At 39.8% G+C, this 22,301-nt stretch overlaps 1 protein-coding gene across 2 annotated transcripts; it reads left to right on the top strand.

Moving 5' to 3' along the window:
* Window positions 1–32: 32 nt before the first annotated feature.
* On the top strand, window positions 33–22,176 carry LOC111341698 (E3 ubiquitin-protein ligase listerin). Of its 2 annotated transcripts, none has more exons than XM_088729544.1 (26): window positions 33–192; window positions 611–826; window positions 4,026–4,124; window positions 4,424–4,654; window positions 5,339–5,391; window positions 6,098–6,278; window positions 7,153–7,326; window positions 7,463–7,597; window positions 8,289–8,489; window positions 9,499–9,738; window positions 10,559–11,152; window positions 11,465–11,506; window positions 11,614–11,794; window positions 11,891–12,033; window positions 12,242–12,320; window positions 12,847–13,003; window positions 13,708–13,867; window positions 14,017–14,301; window positions 14,604–14,985; window positions 15,903–16,213; window positions 16,858–17,131; window positions 17,624–17,873; window positions 18,389–18,460; window positions 18,841–19,299; window positions 19,795–20,077; window positions 20,363–22,176. In XM_088729544.1, the coding sequence occupies exons 1-26, from the start codon at window positions 151–153 to the stop codon at window positions 20,588–20,590; spliced, it is 5,472 nt and encodes a 1,823-aa protein (XP_088585670.1). In that variant the 5' UTR covers window positions 33–150; the 3' UTR covers window positions 20,591–22,176. The 2 variants fall into 2 exon arrangements, with proteins under 2 accessions (XP_088585670.1, XP_088585671.1); XM_088729545.1 differs by having other exon boundaries at window positions 64–215.
* Window positions 22,177–22,301: the final 125 nt, after the last annotated feature.

Below are 22,301 nucleotides of genomic sequence, written 5' to 3'. Positions count from 1 at the left end.
TGTAAAAGCATAGCATTGTGGGAAAATTGTAGATAGCGAAGAGACCGGGGTTAGAAATAGTAATCCAAGATGGCTTCCTTGTGACCACTATTGAAGGATTTTAATGGGTTTTTCATGTTTACATGTGGTTGATTCGCTCCAGATTTCATAATGGGAGGAAAAGATAAACAAAGAACTAAAGGAAACGCGAAGGTACAACCACATTGTATAGCGATGTGATTCTTCCGCGTGCTATTGTTCTTTAAAGAAATTCAATATTTCCCTGTGTTAGTCCCTTTCGTAACATGTTTAGAACATGGAATTTTGAAAACAGCTGTTACATTCAATGTTAGTGTTTTTGTCTCACACTAGTTCGGAAACATCGCTCTGACGAAGGGCTACGCCCGAAACGTCAACTTCAGAGATTCTTTACGGTGGCTGATTTACATTAACCCCCAACAACGCAGTACCACAGTTTCTTTACTACTAGAGAAACTTTTCCTCTCTATTCATTGGTTGATCGGTAAATTAAAGCTTGTCGAGATACATTTAATATAGTAACAGGTATGGAGTGTCGCAAGACTCTGAATGTATAAAATATTATTTTTACCTCATTATCATACTTTACCAGCCATCCAGCAGTGGTCGTGCAGCAGCTTTGATCTCGAAAGATGGAACTGTGGGTTTTGTTGGGTTTGGAGGACTGCAGGGTAGTCCAGGTGCAAGTAACCTTGGTTATGTTCCAATGAGTGCTGGTGTAAGCGAGGATGTTGATGCATCTGTCGATGGAGAATTTAGGATGGTGATGAGAAAATTGATGAAACGAGACTCAGTTACAAAACTGAAGGTGAAATTATATTATTTCTTGATTCTTTCCTCTTGATTCAATATGCACATGTGGATATTCCATATTATTCTTATTTTTAACATACATTGTTAATATTAATGTACATGTAATTAGTTTTTATAAATTTGAATTTACTGTAGTATTCTAAGTTGTTAAGCACTGTTGATCATTGAATGAAAATGGCGCTCTAGAAATTATTGAATTAAATTAAATTAAATTAAAGTCTTCATAAAGAATATCTAACTAACAGTGTGTTATCAACTCAAACGAAGGGTTGGGTGGGAACTGGGGCTCAAAAATACACATCAGCAATGACGGACAGCAAAACAGCAACTGATAAAATACACTGAGCACGAGACTCAAAAACAAACCCTCGGGCCCAGGCCCCAGGGTGTGTGAGAAAACATTTTCCACTTATTTTGTTCCTCAGCCAGTGGAAAATACAACTTCTCACACACCCCTGGGAGCCATAGTCCAGCTGACTGCCGCAAATAACAAAGCATAGAGAGCCCAGCAATACAAAGTCACAAAAACAACCACCCAATGTTAGTCTGTGATACTATGGAAAATAAAAACGTCCACAGAAGTTCTTAACAACCCATATTGTCCATGCAACAAACAAGTCCAGATTCTTAAATCCTTAGTAAATGTTTAAATCCTTAATCCAATATCTATGAAGATCTCCCACATTACGAGCCCACTTGACACAGTCTTCAATCTGAGCTCTGAATCTTCCTGGTAACTAACAACAAAGGGTCCAATGACTCCTGGATATAATTGTTTTTTGCCTGAGTGCTTCTCCATCCTCCCTGTCTCTGGAACAGGTGATCTGGAATCTCGAGTGCTGCCGCAGATGAAGCACCCCCTGACCAGAGGCTGTGATGACTGTACAAGCTTGGGTCCAACCCCTCACTCTTCAACTCTTTCTTTACCAACTCGCTCACACGAGAATACGACATAGGTGCTTCTTTAAGCATCTGGCCTCTCCTTGTGCTCTGGATCCTACGAAACAGCTGTGACCCCTTAGAATGATTTCCCATCTTGAGAAACCTTTTTAACAGTGCCACAGGGCAAGGGGCTACCTCACTTCTTGCAATAAAGACCCAAGATCCTTCCCGGAATTGGTCATTCTTACATTGGAGCAAAAAGAGAGCAACATGTGAAATGTGAATCAGCAAATAAAAGATCGTCCACTGTCAGATTGCTTAAATCATCTCACCGTAAGATACCAAAAAACCCCATGGCAAATATCACTGCAACTTGCACATCTGCCAGACTGCTCTTCTCCAAATGAGACATGATGCACAAAACTTGGCCCACCGTAAGGGGTTTCTTGCATTCCAGTGGCGTAGCCAGGATTCTACGAGCAGTGTCTGCCACCTGGGTCACAAAAGGGTTCTCCATGACTTGTGATTGACCCACCTTCTTCTGTACCCAGCTCGCTCCGTACAAAGCAGAGTTAATGGTAGAAACTGACTTGTTTTCTTGGATCAACTTAACTAAATACAGGGAGAACACCACTGGCTCCACTGGTAGAACTGACACATGGCACTGCTCTGCCCAACTCTTCCATGCCCCAAACGCATGGAGATAACTGTTAACTGTCTTTGGAGCTTTATCTTGAAGCAGAACTGAAGGCAGCACCCTGGCCAGCTGATGCAGCACTGGATGTTGTAATCCAACCACAGGGCAGGGCTTGACATTATCGGCTGCCCGCTTGCCTGGGGCAACTAAAAATTTCATCGGGGCAACTAAGTTTCAGATCCTAGTTGCCCAGTCGGGCAACTGAAAATTTTTGTGAAAGTTGAAGGTTATCATGAAAAACTCAAAAAACTTTATTCTAGCAATTAATCAATTAAAAGGAATGAGGTGCGGGATATCCTTTAAAAGAGCACTTTGAAATTCATGTGCGTTTCTCAGCTCGCTCTTGTTTTTCTTTCCTGTGTTAACCGAAGTGTGAAAAAGTTGTCTAGACAAAATCGTCAAGAGAAACTGTCACGTTTGTCGGAGAGGTCAGTTTGAAGGCGATTTACTGCTCTTGATTGAGACTTTGACCTAAGTCATCTCAGTCGGTACCGCAAAACAAATACAACAATGGTAGAGGCAATGAAAACTTTGAAAAAACTATCAAGCTGAAAAATACACATCAGCTATGGCGGACAGCAAAACAGCAACTGATAAAATACACTGAGCACGTGACTTGGAAACAAACCCTCGGGCCCAGGCCCCAGAGGTGTGTAATAAAACATTTTCCACTTATTTCATTCCTCAACCAGTGGAAAATACAACTTAGTTTTGTTAGTAGATAGCATAACAGGCAATGGCAATCATGCAGAAGGGAGAGCACTAACTTCCCACCACTATAGCCTGGCTTGCTTCCCTGAAAACAGTGGAGGAATCATTATTATCATTATTTATTTATTATTATTATTATTATTATCATCATCATTAATTCACTTGGTTTTCATCACAAGATTTATAAAGAAAAACAATGATGATAATATTTTTATATATAAATTATGTCATAGACCTTTCTTAGCAAGAATATGTACATAGGATTTTTATTTTAACGAAGTTTTATCTTATTATTATCATTATTATTATTATTATTGTTATCATTCTTTTCATTTTAATTGAGTCAAAGTGGTGAGCATTATCATAAGCAATAACATTGAACAAGTTCTCCAATGATAATTGAACTGTAAAAGTTAGTCTTGCAGTAAATGGTTTGAACCCGGGGGTAACATGTGAAGGTGTAGTCTGATTGTCCGGGTGAGTGTAGTCCTGAGAAGGACTGTTGTCGGTGGTAGCGACTGACGTTTCGACAACCTGTGCGGAAGTCATCATCAGAGTCAAGTGAATGATTGTTGTCAGTAGACAACAATTGTTCACTTGTAAAATCATTCTCCCTGTATTTGAATTTATTTGAAATAAATAATGTTGTCTACTGACAACAATCATTCACTTGACTCTGATGATGACTTCCGCACAGGTTTTCGAAACGTTAGTCACTACCACCGACAACAGTCCTTCTCAGGACTACACTCACCCGGACGATCAGACTACACCTTCACAAAAAGTTAGTCTGTGAGCTTCAATGCCATTCACATTACTGTTAAAGCTACTGCAGAGTTTAGGGGATCAGGTTCCTTCTGTCTCTATTTGTAACTGATTACTAAATAATTATTTTCTATCTTAGGCTGTACAAGAATTCACTGAGTTATGCAAGAATTTGACTGTTGAGGCTGTGGAAAGTGCTTTGCCATTCTGGCCAAGACTGTTTAACAAATTGGCTTTGGTAAGTTCTTAAATGGAACAATGAAATTGAAATGGAAGGATGGATGGTGATAACAAGTGAGAGTGCTTTCCACTGATCAACTGGGCCCTGATTTAATTTCTGATCATAACCTTGTGTTACACATACATGTATATAGCTTGAGTTTGTTGTTTCTGTTACACATGCATCTTCAATTCCCTTGCTATTTTTCTTAAGTTTCTACGATTTTTCCTCTCTCCACAAAAACCAACACTCAACTTGGAAGCAGTGAAAAAAAGCCACCCTATGGATAGGTCATGCTTAATTATTTTTTCAATCAGGATGTTGATCATAAAGTGCGAGAAGCAACTCAACAAGCCATGGAGCAACTGGTTCTCAGAGTTGGTCGTAACCTTGCTCCTCATTTGCGTTATATTATTGGTCCTTGGCTGTGTACACAGTTTGATACCTATGCAGTCGTTGCATCATCGGCAAGGAAGTCATTCCATGCAGCATTCTCAGAGGAAAAACAAACTGATGTCATCATGTTTTGTAGAAAGGAGTTATTTGAGGTATACACGTACTTACCAGTTGTATACCATAGATACAATGTACAGTGTTTAAAACCCTCTGACTCCCATGATTGATCAAGAAATAATTTCTCCCTACAATATCAATTCAATATTAAGCAGGCAAGAGAGGAGAATTAAAAAAAATACCAACTAGGGGACTATTACTTGATCCAATATGAAATTCTCTGAACTGACATAAGAAGTTTTGTATAGCAGACAGTAAGGAGAATTGCCAATTAAAATTAATTTGATCTTGGGAGTGAAGGGTTAAAAATTATGTGCATCCACAGTGTCAGTTTGAATTCACTCAATATTTTGTGTTTTTCTTGCATGTATTGAGTAACTTGACAATTGCAGCATTCAATAGGACTTAAAAGGACAGTATTTTCCTCTCGATTGAAATTCGTTTTTCTGTCCAAGGCCTTTTGTTTGATTAGTTTCTGTCATTTGCAGATTCCCACCCTGTCATTGTTCAGTTCTGCAATCAATAATTTTGTTTAATATTTGTATCACAAAAACCTCTTTTCATCGATCCTTTTGCCCCTCTACTCATCTTTTTATCCATTCATTTAAATAACTGTTCCTTTAAGTATTTAGTAGGTCGTTCATTCATAATTCAAATTACTGTCAGAAGTTTGTTGTACATGACTTTGTATGCTAATTTAAAATTTTTTGACCATACAGTTCTTTCAAGACAATATATTAACTCAGACTTCTTCCACCCTCTCTGACCCAAAGTAAGTGAATGCTTTTGAAATTAGCATGTGATATGGGGTACCTTTCAAACACACTGCAGTTTGCAATGCAATAATTTATGGAATGAAGAGGGATCTGCTTGTTTGTAGTATGTTAACTTTTAGTTCAAGTTATGGCATGTGGTGTTTTCCTCTTGAAACTTACCTAGTATCTAGATTTCAATATAGAAATATGTCATCCATCTGCTCATGAGCATAGAACAAAGGGAAAAATTTGAGTTCCCCTTGAGAAATGAAACCCAGATTTCAAACTCCAGTTTTTGACTAATGAGCGCAAGGACTGGGGTTCAATTCCCTGTGAGGAGACTAAGATTCTTTTTTGTCTTGCGCTCATTACATTAGACAAATAGTAACCTTTCTGACTTTGTTATTGAGCTCAATATTTGTCTAATTTTTTTTATTCTGCAAATTTATTCATGCATTGCCTTTCACTTTGTTGATCCTTGCTGTGTGCAGGATGTGTGATGTCATATGCATTGTTTGAACCTAGTTTTGACCTGTCTCACCTTAGATTTCCTTGAAGCCCATTGTATGAGTATGGGAGCATGTAATCCAAAGTTCAATAATTAAATTCCAGGGGAAAGACTGTTCCATACTAGTGACAGGAGCAATTATATAATTATGTTTTTTAATTATCATGAAGATCAAGCTTAAAACTTAAAGCTTATTCTATTCTGTGTTCATGTAGATTTGTTTCTGAAGAAGAAAGAGAGGCAAAATATAACAGAGTGCTCTCATCCTCCATCTTGGGGCTTGGACATCTGATGAATGTTACATCACAGAGGGACACTACAGATATGGTGGACCTTTATCTTAATGTTCTGCGGCAAAACAAGTTTTGGAAGTATGCCAGGCACAAGTCCCCACATGTATGTGTTTGCTAAAAGTATAAAATCAGTTTGTATTTTGTGGAATATCTGCCTTATATGTGCTGTAATTAGTAGAATTAATTTGATGGCCTGCTCCCAGTTGGCTTGTTAGCTCAATTGGTAGAGCGCTGCACTAGTATCGCAGAGGTCAGTGGTTCGAATCCCGTACAGGCCTGAAATTTTTTTCAGGTCTGATTTCCACTATTGCTTAAATAGTGCTTTACTGCGAAGGATCGTTCTTATATACGTGTAATTAGTAAGTACACATATTTGGTTATTGTTTGGAAGGATTTCAAGTAAGCTATGATGTGGTTTTTGTTAGATAAAATGTTGCTACACTGAAGTTACAACTGCATTTTTGGGAAAGATTTATCTCAGCCATTTTAATCATAATTCACTTATAGTTTTCATAGTTATAATGTTCAAATATAGGTAGTGCATATCACTAGATAATAGATCAAAAAAGGCAACTACTACAAAATTCAGACAGGATCAACTCCAACTCACACAGATCACCCTGGATTGAAACAAATTCCCAAAATCCCACTCTGATCTCCCTGGATTCTGGCTGAATTCTTGAAAAGATTTTTTTTTTAATCGTGCTTCACCTCAAAATTCAACCAATGCAAAGTCAAATTCATTTTTATCTGCTCTGTGATCCATAGTCAAGCCACCATGTTGTTGTTGTTGTTGTTTTTTTTTTTAACTTGTGCCAGGTCTCTTTATGACCATGCAGGTTCCCAGGTGATCTGAATAAGTCCATGCATATGTTAACCTGTATCTGGACTGACAATCCGAGTTAATCTTTTCTACCTGCCTGTTGATTAAAAGTACTTTTAGTTACAAAGGACACATTATGTGTGTATACCCTTAGGTCCGAGCTGCTGTATTTTCCACTGTCAGCATTGCCTGTGAGGTGCACCCTTCTATGATGATATCCATCAGCTCCCAGGTCTCTCCAGCTGTTTTATCGGCACTGGATGATTCTGATCCTGTAGTCTGTCAACAACTGTGGAATGCTGTTTTATCTTTGCTCACGAATATCACAGTAAGCAACTGCAACTTGCATTTCTAACTTGGTAAAAATTCAATAACATACAATTTATAGTACTTTCTTACAAAATATCCATTTTGTGACAGCCAGTTAATAATAAATTACATTTTTTAAATTTTTTATTAAAAAGGACTGCTGGATCCAAGTGAAAGCCCGCAAAGCTGTTTTGCCTAAGCTCTGGTCTGTCTTGAAAAATGGTGGCAATGGTTGTGCTACCATGATCTTTCCTAATTTACTTCCATTCTTGAGCAAACTACCTTCAGAGGTTTGTGTTTATACTATTTATGTAACATATTTTTGTATTTATATCATAAAATAATATTGTAAAGTCCTGTTTTTTCTCTATTTCTTAAAAAAAAAAAAAAAAAAAAAAAAACCAGATCTGTCACTTCCCAGTACAGGTCATGAGTCATTACTGGGTGTTTTAATATCTCTCATTTTTCATCTTCCTGCATTCCAAAAATAACAAATTTTCCCTCTCCTTGTGTGAAATGGTTGGAGTTCAAGTGGAGGCCTGACTGAAAGTGGGCAAGACACTTAACTGAAGATTAGTCAGACAACAATAATTATCACTAAATAGTCACAGAATCCTCTTGGTGTGCTGATGGTTAACCTGTCATGGATGCCAGCATCCAATTTATTGGCCACCTGTATGTAGCTTGTATAGATGACTTACATTGTAACTCTTTTAGCCTATGATTTGGCCCTTATTATTTAATTAGCACTGCAAGACACTCATTTCTCCACCCATGGGAAGATTAGAGACAAGTCTGGTACAGGATTGCTGGGGGGGGGGGGGGGTCTGGCACTGTATCAGTGCTAGACCACTTGCAGACTTCTCACTGGCTGGTGCTGCTCACTAGGCCTTATATTTTCCTGAGGGAAAAGAGATGCTATTTAACTTTCTGATATGGGTTATTGACCTTCTCAGGCCTGAATAATATTGTTCTTTTCAGGTTATTGGTAGTGGAGTGGGCTTCTATCGGGAATTCTTTACAAATATTCAAGAAGGCCTGACAAAAGAGCGTGTGCAAAATAGCCCCAGTGAGTGTTCAGCAATAATTGCAGCATTCATGGAGTGTCTGAAATTTTGTCTTTTACATGAATTTGAAGATGGATCAAACTTGGACATCCATCAATATTTGATCAAAGAGCAGGTACATAAAATTAGAAGGTCATCTGAATTGAAAGTAGATCTATATGTACATCCAACCAAAAGCATGGATCAAGACAAGAGAGATCAGGAGTTCAATTATAGCATTTTCCTATAGAGGCTAACAATGGTGTAATAGGGGCCTGTGCTGCTAAGCAAAACCCAGACTTAAATGTAGACAAGCTACACTGTGGAGGGAAACAACCTACCGAGAAAAATGTTCGGGGGAAACAATTGTTTCATTCTAGAGAAGGGACAACACTCCTAATTACTTCATTTTCAGTAAGTGGGATAAAATTTGGCATCAGCAAGACTCTGAATTACACTTCACATCTTTTAACTAAGCATTTAACTCCCAGGAGTGACAAGGACAATGTTCCCTAACAATATCAATACACATCAAACAGGAATATAGAATATGAAAATATAGAATATAGAAAAAAATAATATAAATTAGGGGATTATCAGTTGATCCAATACCAAATACTCCAAACCAACATCATCAGAATTGTATGGCAAACAGGACAGCAAAGAAAATTACTAAATTTTTTTTTTATTTAATGATTCACCCGAAAGTGGGTGTAAATACAATAGGACTCTAAGTCCCCTCCAAGATATTTACACCCTTAATCCCAACCCCTAAATTAGATTTAAAATCCCAACCCAACGCATTAAGAAAAAAAACAAACATATAGTAAATATTTTACAACTGACTGCGGAATTAACAAGAACAAACTGTAAAAGCGTTAACTTTACGACATTTAGGACAAATCAACTTAAATGAAGAATGAAAGGGTTAACGTCAAAGTACATACGGCTGTATAAGCAATATACAGTAACTGTTGGATACTTGCAAACAAGTGTAATGGGTCACTCTCAGAAGAGATGTAGAAAAGGTTAGGTGATGCCATTTGCTGTTTTAGGTTTGCTTTTGAACCGGTTTGCAATGCAACATTCTCTTGTATTAGTAAATTTCCTGATGGACTATGGATTGTTCCTTTGCTCTATTTCAGCTGTTGTCTTTGTTGAAAGAATCATTGGAAAAGCATTACAAACTGATGTATGACAGTCTTTATCCTCATGTGGCTGATCTGCTTTCATATCTGTCTGTCAAAGTGGAAAGTGATTCCAAAACAGGAAGGAACGTAGAGGAGGAGAAATCACTGCAAAAATTCTGCCACATGTTGAGATGGTTTTGGGAGGGTTTTAGTTCAATCTGCTTAGAAAATCTCAAGTCTGGCTCTGGAAAAGTGGTAAATACACTTTTCCTTATTTGTAAACAAAACCTGTGTTCAAAAACAGGTGAATGGATGGTTATCAGAGTATGGTTTAATGAAATGAAATTTGTTCATGAAATCATTGCTGGCCTACAAACTATTGTGCATTATTTTGTAAAATTTGATTCTGATGCCTCTCTTCACCCTAAAATCGAGCTTTAAAGTTCTCGCTTCGGCCACGTCTAATGAAGTTGACCGCGTTAGGGAAGATGGGTGATGAGTGACGTCACTCCAGGAGCGTCTCGAGCGTCGTGTTGTTACTTTGCTTGACAAACGCAGTACTTTTACAACACATCTATTGGGCATATTTATGTCGCCAAAAACTCTTTACCTTACTGAAAAAAAAAAAAAAGCAGTGAAATGAACCACTGGCAGGATTTGGCACGTTCCTGACTTGACGTCACGACCCATTCTGAACCCAATCTCTTTTTTGCCCTGACTCACGGTCACCTTCAATGGGCGTGGCCAAAGCGGGAAGTTGAAAGCTCAATTTCAGGGCGAAGACTCATCAGAATCCAATTTTTACTTAAGAATACTTTTTTACATGTTAAATACATACCAAAACTATAAAAACCCTGTTGGCCATATAGACACTTAAATTAACCTTGTCTAGTTTTTTCCTTACATGGATGTCTAAAAAAAAATGGGATTGTAGAAGATAGGGTGGAGATACTTTACATGTGGCTGGTAGAGCAAGACACCTTTTGTTCTCAATGGTTATCCAGTTTTACAAATAAATTTGTTTTTGGTTGTTGTTCTTATGCAATACTTTTTTTATTTTTTTTTTTTTTGACAGGCAGTTGAAGACGTAGTTAATTCTGTGTGTCACTGTTTGGTCACTCTGAAATTTCCCACCAAGAAGAAGAAGAAGAAAAAACAGCACAGAGTGGCATTTATGGAACTATCATCATCTGAACTAGTTGATTCAGCTGAGACTGATCAATGTTCGTCAATTCAAAGTGATTTTATAGCAACATCTGTCAATGTGGAGAAACTCTACAAAGGCTGTCTTTTAGATTTGGTTTGCAACATCTGTACACTGTGTATGGACGAAATAGCTCAAAACAATTCAACAGTGCATTTGAAACTTCTTTCTTCCCTTATTCCCGACTTTACATCAACAAAACTTGTCAAAGTTTTGCTTGAAATCTCCCAAGGACAACCTACAACTCTATTAACCTTTGAAAATGACAATTACTCCATTTTGTGTGAGAATTTCCTTCATCAAACTTTGTTTCCTTGGATCAAGTCCTCCTTGCCTGGGAATGAAAATGACAGTTCTGTTTTCAAGGACAGCAGATCTGTTGACTACCTCATCAGTATTTTATGTGGCATCATAACAGCTTTACCACTTGTGAAGCAAGTGGAATTCGTGTCAGAATCCCTTCAGGTAGGTCACGCTCATTGTTCTACTCATTCGCAGTTTTGTAACACTCGAATAGATTCAATTTGAATTTTCAATTTAAAATGCCAGGGAAAATATGCCAACATTTGATGATGTTAGGTCTTTTCTGTACCTAACTGAATTTTAACAATTTCTTTTACCCTTCTTGTTTTTTGCCTTTGGTCCAAGATACTCAATCTTTTCTTTGTCTTCTTCTCCCTTGTAACTTTCTAACAGGTTGTTATAATTGTTGTTGATACTGTTGTTTTTTGTATATTTGTGATTATTGTCAGCTAATAGTGTCTTCTTTACCTCCAGCAAAACAACTCCATCTTTTTTCTGTACAAAATTCTCGAAAAGGTAAGCAGAGTAGTTCTGTGTTTGCTTACAAATTTTACATCGACACCAGTAAAATTTGATGTATTTCTAAAGCTTTCAGTTGATTATCCTGTTTTATTAACCCAAAGGGACTCCGCGCTGGGGTTCGTGGCGTTGAAAGTTGGCTCCAAAACAATGAAGGAAAAGAAAAACTTCTTGACCTGTCTAGTAGTTTGATTCCTCGAGATGGACGTGCGTCCTGTCTTTCTAAGGAAGAGCGAGTGGTTGTATGGCGTCTCCTTAAGTTGTGCGTTGTTACAAGTCGAAAGGGTTAGTTTTTTATGTCTTTAATAGCTAAGGAGCATCCTTTTATTCAGATTTTTGATGTTAAACTGATAAACTGTTTTATTTTGTTCGCGATTACAGTTGTCTTGCTGGGAAATGAACTAGTGGACCAAATTTGTCAACATTTTCTCAGGACTCTTAAACAGTCAAAACAGGAAAATGAGGCAGAATTGTTGATGTTGCTCGACATTTTACAGTTGTTTCTCACCAATTGCGAAAATAATGTAAGTATTTGTTGATTATTATTCGTTCAAATACAGCGAGAGAAATTATGTTCATGTTAAAGAAGACCTCAGAACACAACGTATATTACAATGAAAACTAGAAGAGAAACGATACCTTGTGAATGAGGTATAAAGGAAAGCCTGAGGATTGTAATTTAAACAAGTGTGCTAGCCAGTTGTCTTGATAAATTCTGGGTTTGCTTTTCAGCTGGATAAGATTGTGCCTTGTACAGAGGAGCTTCTCCTAGCTATCTTTCAGCGACAATTAGAAGACATGCCGTCTGCGGGTGAGTGACATCGTCTTGTAGTTCGAGGCCTCTGCATACGAGATTGTCCGGTTGAAGCATCTTAAAATATAGCTTTTACGTCTCCCCAACCCCCCCCCCCGCCCTTCACCATTTTGTCATGTTCTCTTGACATTTTTACTGCTGAATGGGGAAAGACACTGTGCTTGCAAAACGTCTTTCAAGAGAACATGTTTAAGTACGAGTATGCCCCTCTCTTCTCCAGACTACAAGCAGTCCTTCTTTTTGGCGAAGTCCGTGCGCGAGTCAAATGAAAAAAGAAAAGGCGAAAAAAAAAAATGTCAGCCCGCCGCGCGGAACACTGGGAACGAGGCGCACTTCTTTTCGTGCGCACTATTTCTCAGGCGCCTCACGTCGATCTATAAGCGCTGACGGCGGTTTGAGAATAGAGACGAAGCGACTCACTTCCAAATGGCATACGAGCAAGGCAGAATTGCAATTGTCTTTCTATCATGGAAGCCACAATAACTGCAGTAACAGTGTAACACTTGTTATGGTTGTTTTCCAGATACTATAACTCAGTCTTTGATAGGAACATGGCAAACAGGATTAAGGGTCTTCCAACAACTTCCCTCTGATGTGGAGTGTACTTGTTGTGAGGCGCTAGTGATTAAAGCGGCCAGGCTTGTGCTGGACAAATTGGTGAAGGTTGAAACACTAGAGAGGTATGTAAAACTAAATAATTTTGGTTTTATCAACTGAGTCGTAATGTAAATTGGCCCCCGTAAAGAGTTTCAAAGCTGACGTTTCGACTAAGAGCTAACGCTCCAAACGTCAGCTTTGAAACTCTTTACGGTGTCCAATTTACTTTATCAACTCACTTGATAAAACCAAATTCCCTCGCTATATATATCTTGTTAACCAAGCGCGAGGGCCGTACTGGGAGAATATCGGCCCGAGGTCTTGATAGTACGGACCGAGCGCAGCGAGGTCTGTACAAAAAAGACCGAGGGCCGATATTCTTCCAGTACGGTCCCGAGCAAGCTTGGTTAATAAGAGATTTATTACACGACTGAAGTTCAAAGGGACACAAGTGCGGTATCATTCTGGACCATTCGGGACTGTGCCCGATCCAATACTGAGAGAATATTGACCGGCAATAGAGCATTTTGATTGGTTGATTTTAGTTATTGGCCCTCTGACTTTCCGAGTCGTGTAATAAACTTCCCTATTGACGCTGCACCACCATTTCTTTAGAAAATTACCCCCTTTATTCATTTATAAATAAAGCAAGAAGCTGAAAGAGTAACGTGCTTTTTTCAGGACGAGTAAGGAATGAATATTTCCAAATTGTACAGACGATAGGTTACTTCAATGCCCTCGTTGTAATTCCTCTTAACCGAAGTGCTCCTCATTTTTGTATTCGTAGAGTGGATGATATCGCTACTGTAGCTGTTCAACTTCTTAGAGATGCAATCAACCTATCGCCTGCTGAGGATTCGATAGAGGATTCCCTCGCACAAAGAGTGTTCAAGGCTTTGACACCGTCTGAGAAACAACTGAGATTTCTTAGGAATGACTACTCCACGGTAGGTTATTGGTGTGGATTTTCTTTTATTCCATATTGCAGGCTAAGAAAACGTTGTAGGTTAATGAAGATTTTGACAAACTGTCGCAGAGCTTAGCTTCCCTTTTTTTTTTTTTAACCTTGTGTGCTTTCCTATTCCTTTTCGCACAGACACAGTGGTTGCTAGTTCCTCTGCTGGAGAGAAAAATTCTTATCTCATCGGATGTTCACGACTTGTGCGACGAAAGTGAAAATGTTCAGTCCACGCTCACAAATCACCAGAAAGTGATCGTGTTTTCGTCGACTCTGATTGTTAAGACGCTTTCGAATTCCGATGAGACATCGAGCCGAACGAGTGACGTCATAACAACGGAAAGTTTAATCTGCTTGTGGTTGGAGACGAGCTGGGTCCGACATTGGTGTACGTGTGTCTTGGGAAGTAGTGACGTCACTGAGGTAGAGTAACTCTCGGATCGTTATTTAAGAGTTTCAAACCATAGGGCGTGCACAGAAAAGTTAAAGTCATTTATATTTTAAATTTTGACTTCCAAAAAGTTAACCGTTTTTAATAACGTTTTCCATGAGCGGTTACCGATGATGGTTTTTTTATGTTGCCTTACTTTCTTGGAAAACCCGCTATACATTTAAATCGTACAAAGTGCAGTCTAGTTGCATGTGACATACATGTAAGCTTCATCTTATGGAAACTTAACCAGCCTTGTTGGTTTTTGTTTGTTTTTTTTTTTTTTTTCCCAAAGGAACTTGTTGCGTTTAGAAACAACCGTGACCAAATTATGGCTAATGTTCTCGTGAATCTAAACCACTCAAGTAGCCGTCTTCTGCAACAAATAAAGGAGAACCAGTGGAGTGGATCTCTTATTTCAGAAGCGCTCAGGCGTTCAAGAAGCGAGGGTTTTTTGTGGTGTCTTGTTTTGGATGGCGTGTTAAGAGACCTTCGGCAGCTTGGTGTGCCTAGCGATATTGCAGTCCTGTTGGCCGAGGTTCAATCTTTGGCATCATTAGAAGAAAAACAATGCCAGACTTTGAACACTTTATTATCTCATGTGGAAGGGATATATGAGCTAAAAGTCACCGCTGAACAGTTTATCGCCCTCATGCACGAAGATAGCGATGAGAATGGTAAGCCATTGACACGTGGGCCTTTGTCTTGTCGCTGTCAGAGTTACTCAATCTGTTGCAATGTGGTTTTGTGTCTTACTTTTGATAGACACTCACACAGTGTCCTTCGTTCATTAAGATTACAACCAAAATTCAAAGTCTATGCATAAACTTACCACGAGCGCGCTTCGTAATTCGGTGGTAGATTAACCGCTATGTTTATGGTAAAGGCCTTAAAGTTCACTCAAGTAACTTTCGTAATTTAAATAGTTTTCAGAACAAAAGGGTTTTAATAGTCGCCTATTAGGGTCCCCTTTGAACAAGGCTCAACTTTGGTGACCTCTTTTTGCAAAAGTCTGATGAACAACCGAGAACGAATCCCCTCGGACAGGACTTTAAAACTTCGGACAAAGCCAGCAAAAATTGAGTGAGCTCCGATTTTTTGCTCTTGGCAAAATCAAAGCGGTTCAAATTTCGTGACTTGTCACCCGTCGGTCAGTGCTGTAATTGCGTTTCAAACTTCTTGACTCAGCCATTTTATTGTCTTGTATTTTTACTGATTAATCGTAAATATTATATGACACGGTAATCTTGACGTAAATCCGAGCGTTCTGATTCAGATTGGATCCTGCTTGGGTAGGATTTTGCCAACGGACCATTTCTACAGAAATGGTCACAAGTCATGTATTTTTCTTCGCGAAAGCTGGCAAATTCAAAATAAACAAGTTTGATCCGAGTACCATGAAATAAACTACTAACGAACCTCGCTTTCTCGAGCCGTACCGAGGAATATTGGCCTTCAGTCGTTTTTTGAACGGATTTTGCTGTGCTCGGTCTGTACTGCCACGACTTTGGGCCAACATTCCTTTGTACGGCCTTAAGCTCGGTTGGTAAAAAGTCATTAGTAACTGGTGTTTTCGTGGTGTCATTGCGTGTAGGTTTTGCCCGTGTCTTCGCTATTATCGATGGTGCTCTCCACCAGTGGCTTCAACAAACCAAAGGAGTGGAAGAAGCAGTGCTGGAGTATCAACTGACGATAACTGAGACTTTGGACCAGCTGGTAGAGTGGAACAAGACACACGACAACCTTGTGCTCGTAAACAGTCCTCTGCACGATGCATCCACCAGTGTTCTGACCATCAACTTGTCGCTCATCAGGATTCTTGAAAAGGCTCTGCTGCATTGTTCTGATAAGATCAGTGGCAAGCACTGGGATTTTATACTGTGTACCTTGGCTGGCTGGTTGCAGGTATCTGTGTGGATTTCTTTGGACATATTGTAAAGAGTTGCAATGGCAACTTCGAAAACAGATCTAAGTTACTTTAACCTAACTTGTTATCAGTCAACTGTTGTTTGGTTAGGGGAGGGGTCGGAGTGTGGTTGCTTAGATACTGATATTGATTAGACCCGATTACCAGCCGCTGTTCGGGAACCGGAGCCCGCGCTCCTCCCCGAAGAGAGGAACGAGAAAGACCGGGTCCGAGAGAGCGGCGGAAATTGAGCCTTGATATTGATCCGATATCTTACAACCGCAGGATTAGCGAAAACAAAGCAGCCATTTGCAACAATCCCAGAAGTTCATGATTTCTTAAAAAGCTACAAAGCCTTTTTTCTTTCTTGCTTACTTACTTTTAAACAAAATGCGTTATACCAATTATTGTGCCTCAATTTTAAAAATAAGTCTCTTGCTCCATTACCAGATCGTGTTCTTCTCGAGTCCTGTCGAGGGAGCTGTAACGAGAGACTAAGTGACTCTATATACTTTGGAGTTTTATTTTAAAAGGGCGCAATCAAAAGATGTTGTAAAAAAGCCTAAACGTTTTTCACCGCATCTTCTACATAGCTCAAGAATAATTGCTAGGGTGGTTATGAGCATTTCTTGTCTTTTAACAGACTTGTGAGGAAAATCGCCCCATCCTGACAACGTCGCTGAAATGTGTGGCCCTATGCTGCCAAGTAAGTTCACTTTTTTGCATCGTTGCACGTTTCTTTGAGGAAAATGCCTCAAAAATCCCCAAGGTTAAAGACGCGCCACAAGGAGCGGACAGCGGATCTTTAACAGCAGCTGACACCCTCGACTCTCCCAGAAATATCTTTACGGAATGGCAGGAGTTCTTTAGCGGAACTTTGTTTAATGCGGTGTTACAATTGTTCCTGTTCCATGCAGGTGAGTGGGTTGATCCTTGTTGTAATCGAAGAAAAAGATAAGGTGATAAAAGAAAAAGGACAAGAGAGCTGCAAGGTCCGCTGTAAGCTCATCCTTTAGTCGTTTATGTTTTAGTAACCCCACTGGAGAGAAAGAGAGGTTCGCGGGCGCACCGAAACATGAACGGCTGTAGACTAGGCCTAGGATCGCAAACGCTTGGCATTCAAATCCAGATCTAAAGTATTCGCAGTGACCAATGACAACAAAGGAAAATACCTCTAAGAACCAATGAAAACTGAAAGCAAAACAAGAAGAATGTCTGAAGCGCAGGTAAACGAGAGTACCATGACGCGACCGGCTCGATTCTGTGTCCGACTGGTTGAGAGGCTGGTGCGCAGGCTTTTCTAGACCAATCACAGAGCGAAGGAAAGTAAAGCCAATCGCAGGTTACTTTCGACAATCAATTGAAAAATGCTCCTTTAATTTCATCAAAATTATCTTCCTTGATTCAAGGTCAGTGTCAAAGCGGCCTCTCCGAAACATCCTTGTGGTTAAACCGTATCAGCGAGGGACTTGGGTCGGCTGTGGTGTACACCCCTACGACTATTCTAAAGGAACATAAATTTGATAGGTCACCACAAGGAACAGACAATCAATGTTCTAGTATGCCTCAATGGATTGCTGAGCTGTTGGTACACTGCTTGCCTCTCCTGAGATGCAGTCAGCATGGACTCCAATTTGCGTCCTATCGTTTGCTTTCTAAGTAAGTTCTGACATCTATATCCATAGGTAAAAGCGCCAAACACATTTCGGCGAATCTAACCAAGACCTTTTTCTGTATCACGCTCACAAAGAACTCCCCAATTTAGTTTTACTCTGATTTTCGCTGAGCTGGTGCTTTTCAAAACGTTGGTCATAACACCAATAACAATCTTTAGGAGAACTCCCTCCACCCAGACCGTTACACCACGCGATCGTTACTACCGGATCAAAATTATCTACCGTACGTTGGGTTCAATTTTCAAAAAAGCAAAACTGCAAGCGGTTGAAAACATTACGTATCTACATACTACAAGGAAATAACCGAGGAGAGGACGCTAGTAGCTAAGTCAACCATTTTTGGAAAACTACCGTGGAATTGTACAGCTTTCCTTTTTAACATATCGCCACTACTGAAAAATCTGTAACAACTACCCCGAAAAAATATCAAGTGACCTCTGGCTGCCGCTCGCATCTCAAGAACGTTGTGTTGAAGCTCTGTATATTGTTGATCTTTAGAGTAATGAAGGAAGGCGCCTTATCAGACGAAAAAGAATCAGAGACTGCGGAAGGAGAGGACGAAGCTATCAGGTAGGCAATAACAGACGCTTACGCTTGCTTTAAATGGTTAAAAAAAAAAGGAAACCTCTGCCTGTCGTAATTATCTAATAGATAGAACTGGGGCGCATTTACCTGAATGGTCTCTGAGTGTTCATTCAGTTATTTTCTACAAACTAGATCGTGATCGATACACAGTGTAGGGAGTCATCTCTTCTAGACGGCCCCAAGCTCAAAGCCATTGCTCTATGCCCTTTTTTCACTTTAATGCTTGTTACCAATGCTTATTTAATCAGTAAAAATGTTTCCGCGGTAAATGTTTTTTTTTTTTTTTATTAGGATTCAATTCCCGCTAAGACACCTATGTTTCAAACAATGCTGATCATTTGTCATTTTCGATTGTTCATTGACAGATCGCCGCCAACCGCATTGATGGAGCTGATAAATTCGTCATGCGCGTATATGACTGAGATGGTACACGAAGCGCATGTGCCATTTGGAGAACATCTGGACATGACAGGTGACACCGAGGCGCAGATCGTCAGCCTCGCTCTTATGTTAGCCTGGAAAGTCTTGCTTCAGTTCTTTAGAAGCTTGTCACAAGAAAAGCGGGTTGAATACGCTAAATACATCAAGCAAAATAAGATGGTGGATAGTCTTCTTTGCGTGCTGTTTAGACTGATTCCCCTGAAGTCGACAGCAGTGGTAGTGGAAACAGCTGATTCTGAGCCAGATATAAGGCGTCTCGGGGGTCAGCGTACTATCCAGCAGCTAGCATGTGGCTTGTTTTATTCCTTGTTGCAATGGATGCCGGCCATTGTTAGGCAATGGTGGAATAGTGTAGACAAGCGTCAATCTGCTATTGTGGACAAGTAAGAGGCCTGCATTACTTTCTTTAAATTCAATAATATTGAGTCCAGTTACGGTATATTTTAGCGTCAAATAATAACATTAATTGGGGTTTTTCGAGGCCAACACAAAGAAATTGTAAATAGACATTGTAAATAAACATAGTGTTAAAAAAATCACGACAGGCTATGGTGGAGTCAATGGGTTAAATTTAGGGCAACCGAGAACAAAATGTCCAGTAACAGAGTGGAGGACTTGAATTCGGGACCACTCGGTCACACTGGCTCCACATTTACAGTTACAATTGATGGATTTTGTCTTCGATTGGTTGTTGATTTATCGATGTGTCCCATGGAAACTCGCCTTCCATTGAATAAAAATTTCTAGAGACAGATCGGTCCAAACCGATCAAAATTACTGAGAAAGTGCATAGTAATATTTGATAGAAATGTTTTGAAAATCAGTTCAGTAACGCATTTGGATGAAGAATAATTTCCTTCTTGCCCCTGTTCGCTTAGATTCACCACTTCCCACATAACCCCACAGCTTTGCCAGCGCGAAATGCAACTGGTTCAAAACTCGTCGATCCGGTTTGACAACATGCAGGTCAAGGCCCGACCCAATGCCCGCGAGGTGGCCGCGGTTTATACGATTGAGGAGATCTCTATGGAGCTGGTAGTGAAATTGGCGCCAAACCATCCACTGGGAGTGGTGTCTGTGGAGAGCGGTAAGAAGATCGGAGTGACAGCAGCTCAATGGAGAAGCTGGATGCTTCAGATGACAACGTTTCTTACACATCAGGTAAATGTCAAACTACAGCTGTTTTAAATTTTCGCTTGTCCTTTATTTCATGAAATGGACAGATCTATTTTTCCGCGAAACGTTCTTCTCGCCTTTTTCAAAGCAATTGAGTTTCACCTTCTGAGACTCCGAAAGTAACAGCCCTCGATACATTCGAATTAAGAAGCCGCATTAAGGAACTTTGCAATATAAGTTGAATTTAACGATGTAATACTCCGATGTTTTTTCCCATCAATTTAGATACAATGACTTCGATAAATGTCATTTTTGTATTTCTGATTTCAGAATGGAAGCATAATGGATGGCCTCATTCTGTGGAAACGTAACGTTGACAAGCGTTTCGAGGGCGTAGAAGACTGCATGATCTGTTTCTCTGTCATTCATGGCAGCAACTACTCTCTTCCTAAATTGAGCTGCAAAACATGCAAGAAAAAATTCCATTCGGCCTGTCTTTATAAATGGTTCAGCACCAGTAACAATGCCACTTGTCCACTTTGCCGGAATCTTTTCTAATCCTTAAACTTTCGAAAGTTAGCAACATGTATTAATAGGGACCTTAAGCAACCACGACGGCGACGGCAACGGCAACGGCAACGGCAACGAGGACGTGGAAAAACAATAGATCTAATTGGCGGAACAATAGCCCAGCACGTGCATTTTGAAACTTTGTACATTTCTTAGCCGTCCTATGCAAAAAAACAACGTGAAATCGCCAAAATTTGCGTCGTCTGCGAACCGAAACCGCGACGGCAAATTATTTTAATTTCCATTTGGAACTCAACGCTGCTTTTGTACGTCATGCGGAAGTTGAGCTGTGGCGTCGGATGAGACAGTAAGCTCATGCAGCCATTTTTAAAATTCTAACTAAGAGTAGAAATTCATTTTTTAATCGAAGTCTTCCTTGGCGTTGCCGTCCTGACTGCTTAAGGTCCCTAATAGCTCATTCTAGTCCTTTCAAATTCAACTACATTCTCCAGTGAACAGGAGTTGAGAGTGAGCTACCACAACCGTTGGAGGATTTCATGTTGATTAAAACCAAATTCTCTGAACTTATTTACAGGGAAAGTTTAAGAAAGCAGTTTTAAACTCATCGATATTTCTCCCTACTGTTTGTCAAATAATTCTTATGAAGTTAGCTCGGAGGATTTGATATTAGATCAACTAATTGTCCGTTAATTGATATTTTTCTTTATTCTTATCTCTTGTCTGCTTAATATTGTATTGATATTGTAAGGAGAAATTCTGTCTTGGTCACTCTGGGGGTTGTAGGAGCTCCTTGACAACATCTGGTCTGGTTTTCTACTATCTGCAAAGAAAATATCGGTTCTGTGAGATGAAAAGAGAGCAGAGTAGCGAGTGTTCACCTGGAAACAACGAGAATGGTGGCGGATGGAGATGGTTAACAAATATTTCAAACAACAAACTATAAACAGTTAGTCTAAATGCCAAGAGGTGCAGAATCCGAAGCGCAGCTCTTGGACTTAAGTAGACTGGTCGGAATATAGAAACACCTTTGTTTGGCCAACGTGGAGTTTCAAGCCGTCCAGGTCTGACTTCATCGAGCTTTCTATTGTTTCAATTTTGATCCATATTTTTGAAGCGCCTCACACAATCCTAACTGAAGCATTAAGTAGACGCCACCGAGTTAGTCGTTATTTGTATCCTAAGGTAATCCAGTGTTCTTATTCCAAAGGCAGTTGTGGTCCCTCAACCCCAACGCCTCTGCCCCTCTCCCCCTCTTCCCCTCTCCCCCCTCTCTCCCATCCCCCTCCGCTCCCCAAGATAATGAGCAGGAAAGTAAAACAGGTTTTCGCCTCGAAATTCAATTAAATTATAGGCAGCTCGCGAAAACAAAAAGAAAACGAGGCGAGTTGAGCTGGGAAATTTTCCAGATCAAGTACTGTCCAAACGGCAATAATTAAGCCCCAGTTCCCATCAGAATCTGTGTGGAGAGTCTCCTGTAGATGTAAGGTTAGAACTTGTTCTACTTATTCAACACAATGACTCAGTGTACGCAGTAGTCAATTATTACTCAGAATTTTAACGCGTGGTTGGGCATAGATCAAATTTTCAATATCACTTTGGTCTTCTTTCTCCGATACTTGTCGTTGTATGGCCGTCAATTTATCTAACCTCTAAACAAACGTTGTCTTTAAACTTCATCTGCGTCTGTTGATGACGCCTGTGGTTTACTTTTAGTTCCGAGTTTTAGTGCTCTGGCTAA

This window comes from Stylophora pistillata, chromosome 8, assembly GCF_964205215.1.
Source record: "Stylophora pistillata chromosome 8, jaStyPist1.2, whole genome shotgun sequence".
Taxonomy (NCBI): domain Eukaryota; kingdom Metazoa; phylum Cnidaria; class Anthozoa; order Scleractinia; family Pocilloporidae; genus Stylophora; species Stylophora pistillata.
Note: the sequence above shows the minus strand (reverse complement) of the source record. Positions and strands in the feature narration are given on the sequence as shown.

Bases quoted from the DNA above. Each gene is read 5' to 3' on its own strand.
- LOC111341698 (XM_088729544.1), top strand. From the start codon at position 151: ATGGGAGGAAAAGATAAACAAAGAACTAAAGGAAACGCGAAG. The intron at 8,490-9,498 runs GTACATAAAATT...GCTCTATTTCAG, and splicing joins AATATTTGATCAAAGAGCAG to CTGTTGTCTTTGTTGAAAGA. The intron at 14,986-15,902 runs GTAAGCCATTGA...CATTGCGTGTAG, and splicing joins CGAAGATAGCGATGAGAATG to GTTTTGCCCGTGTCTTCGCT.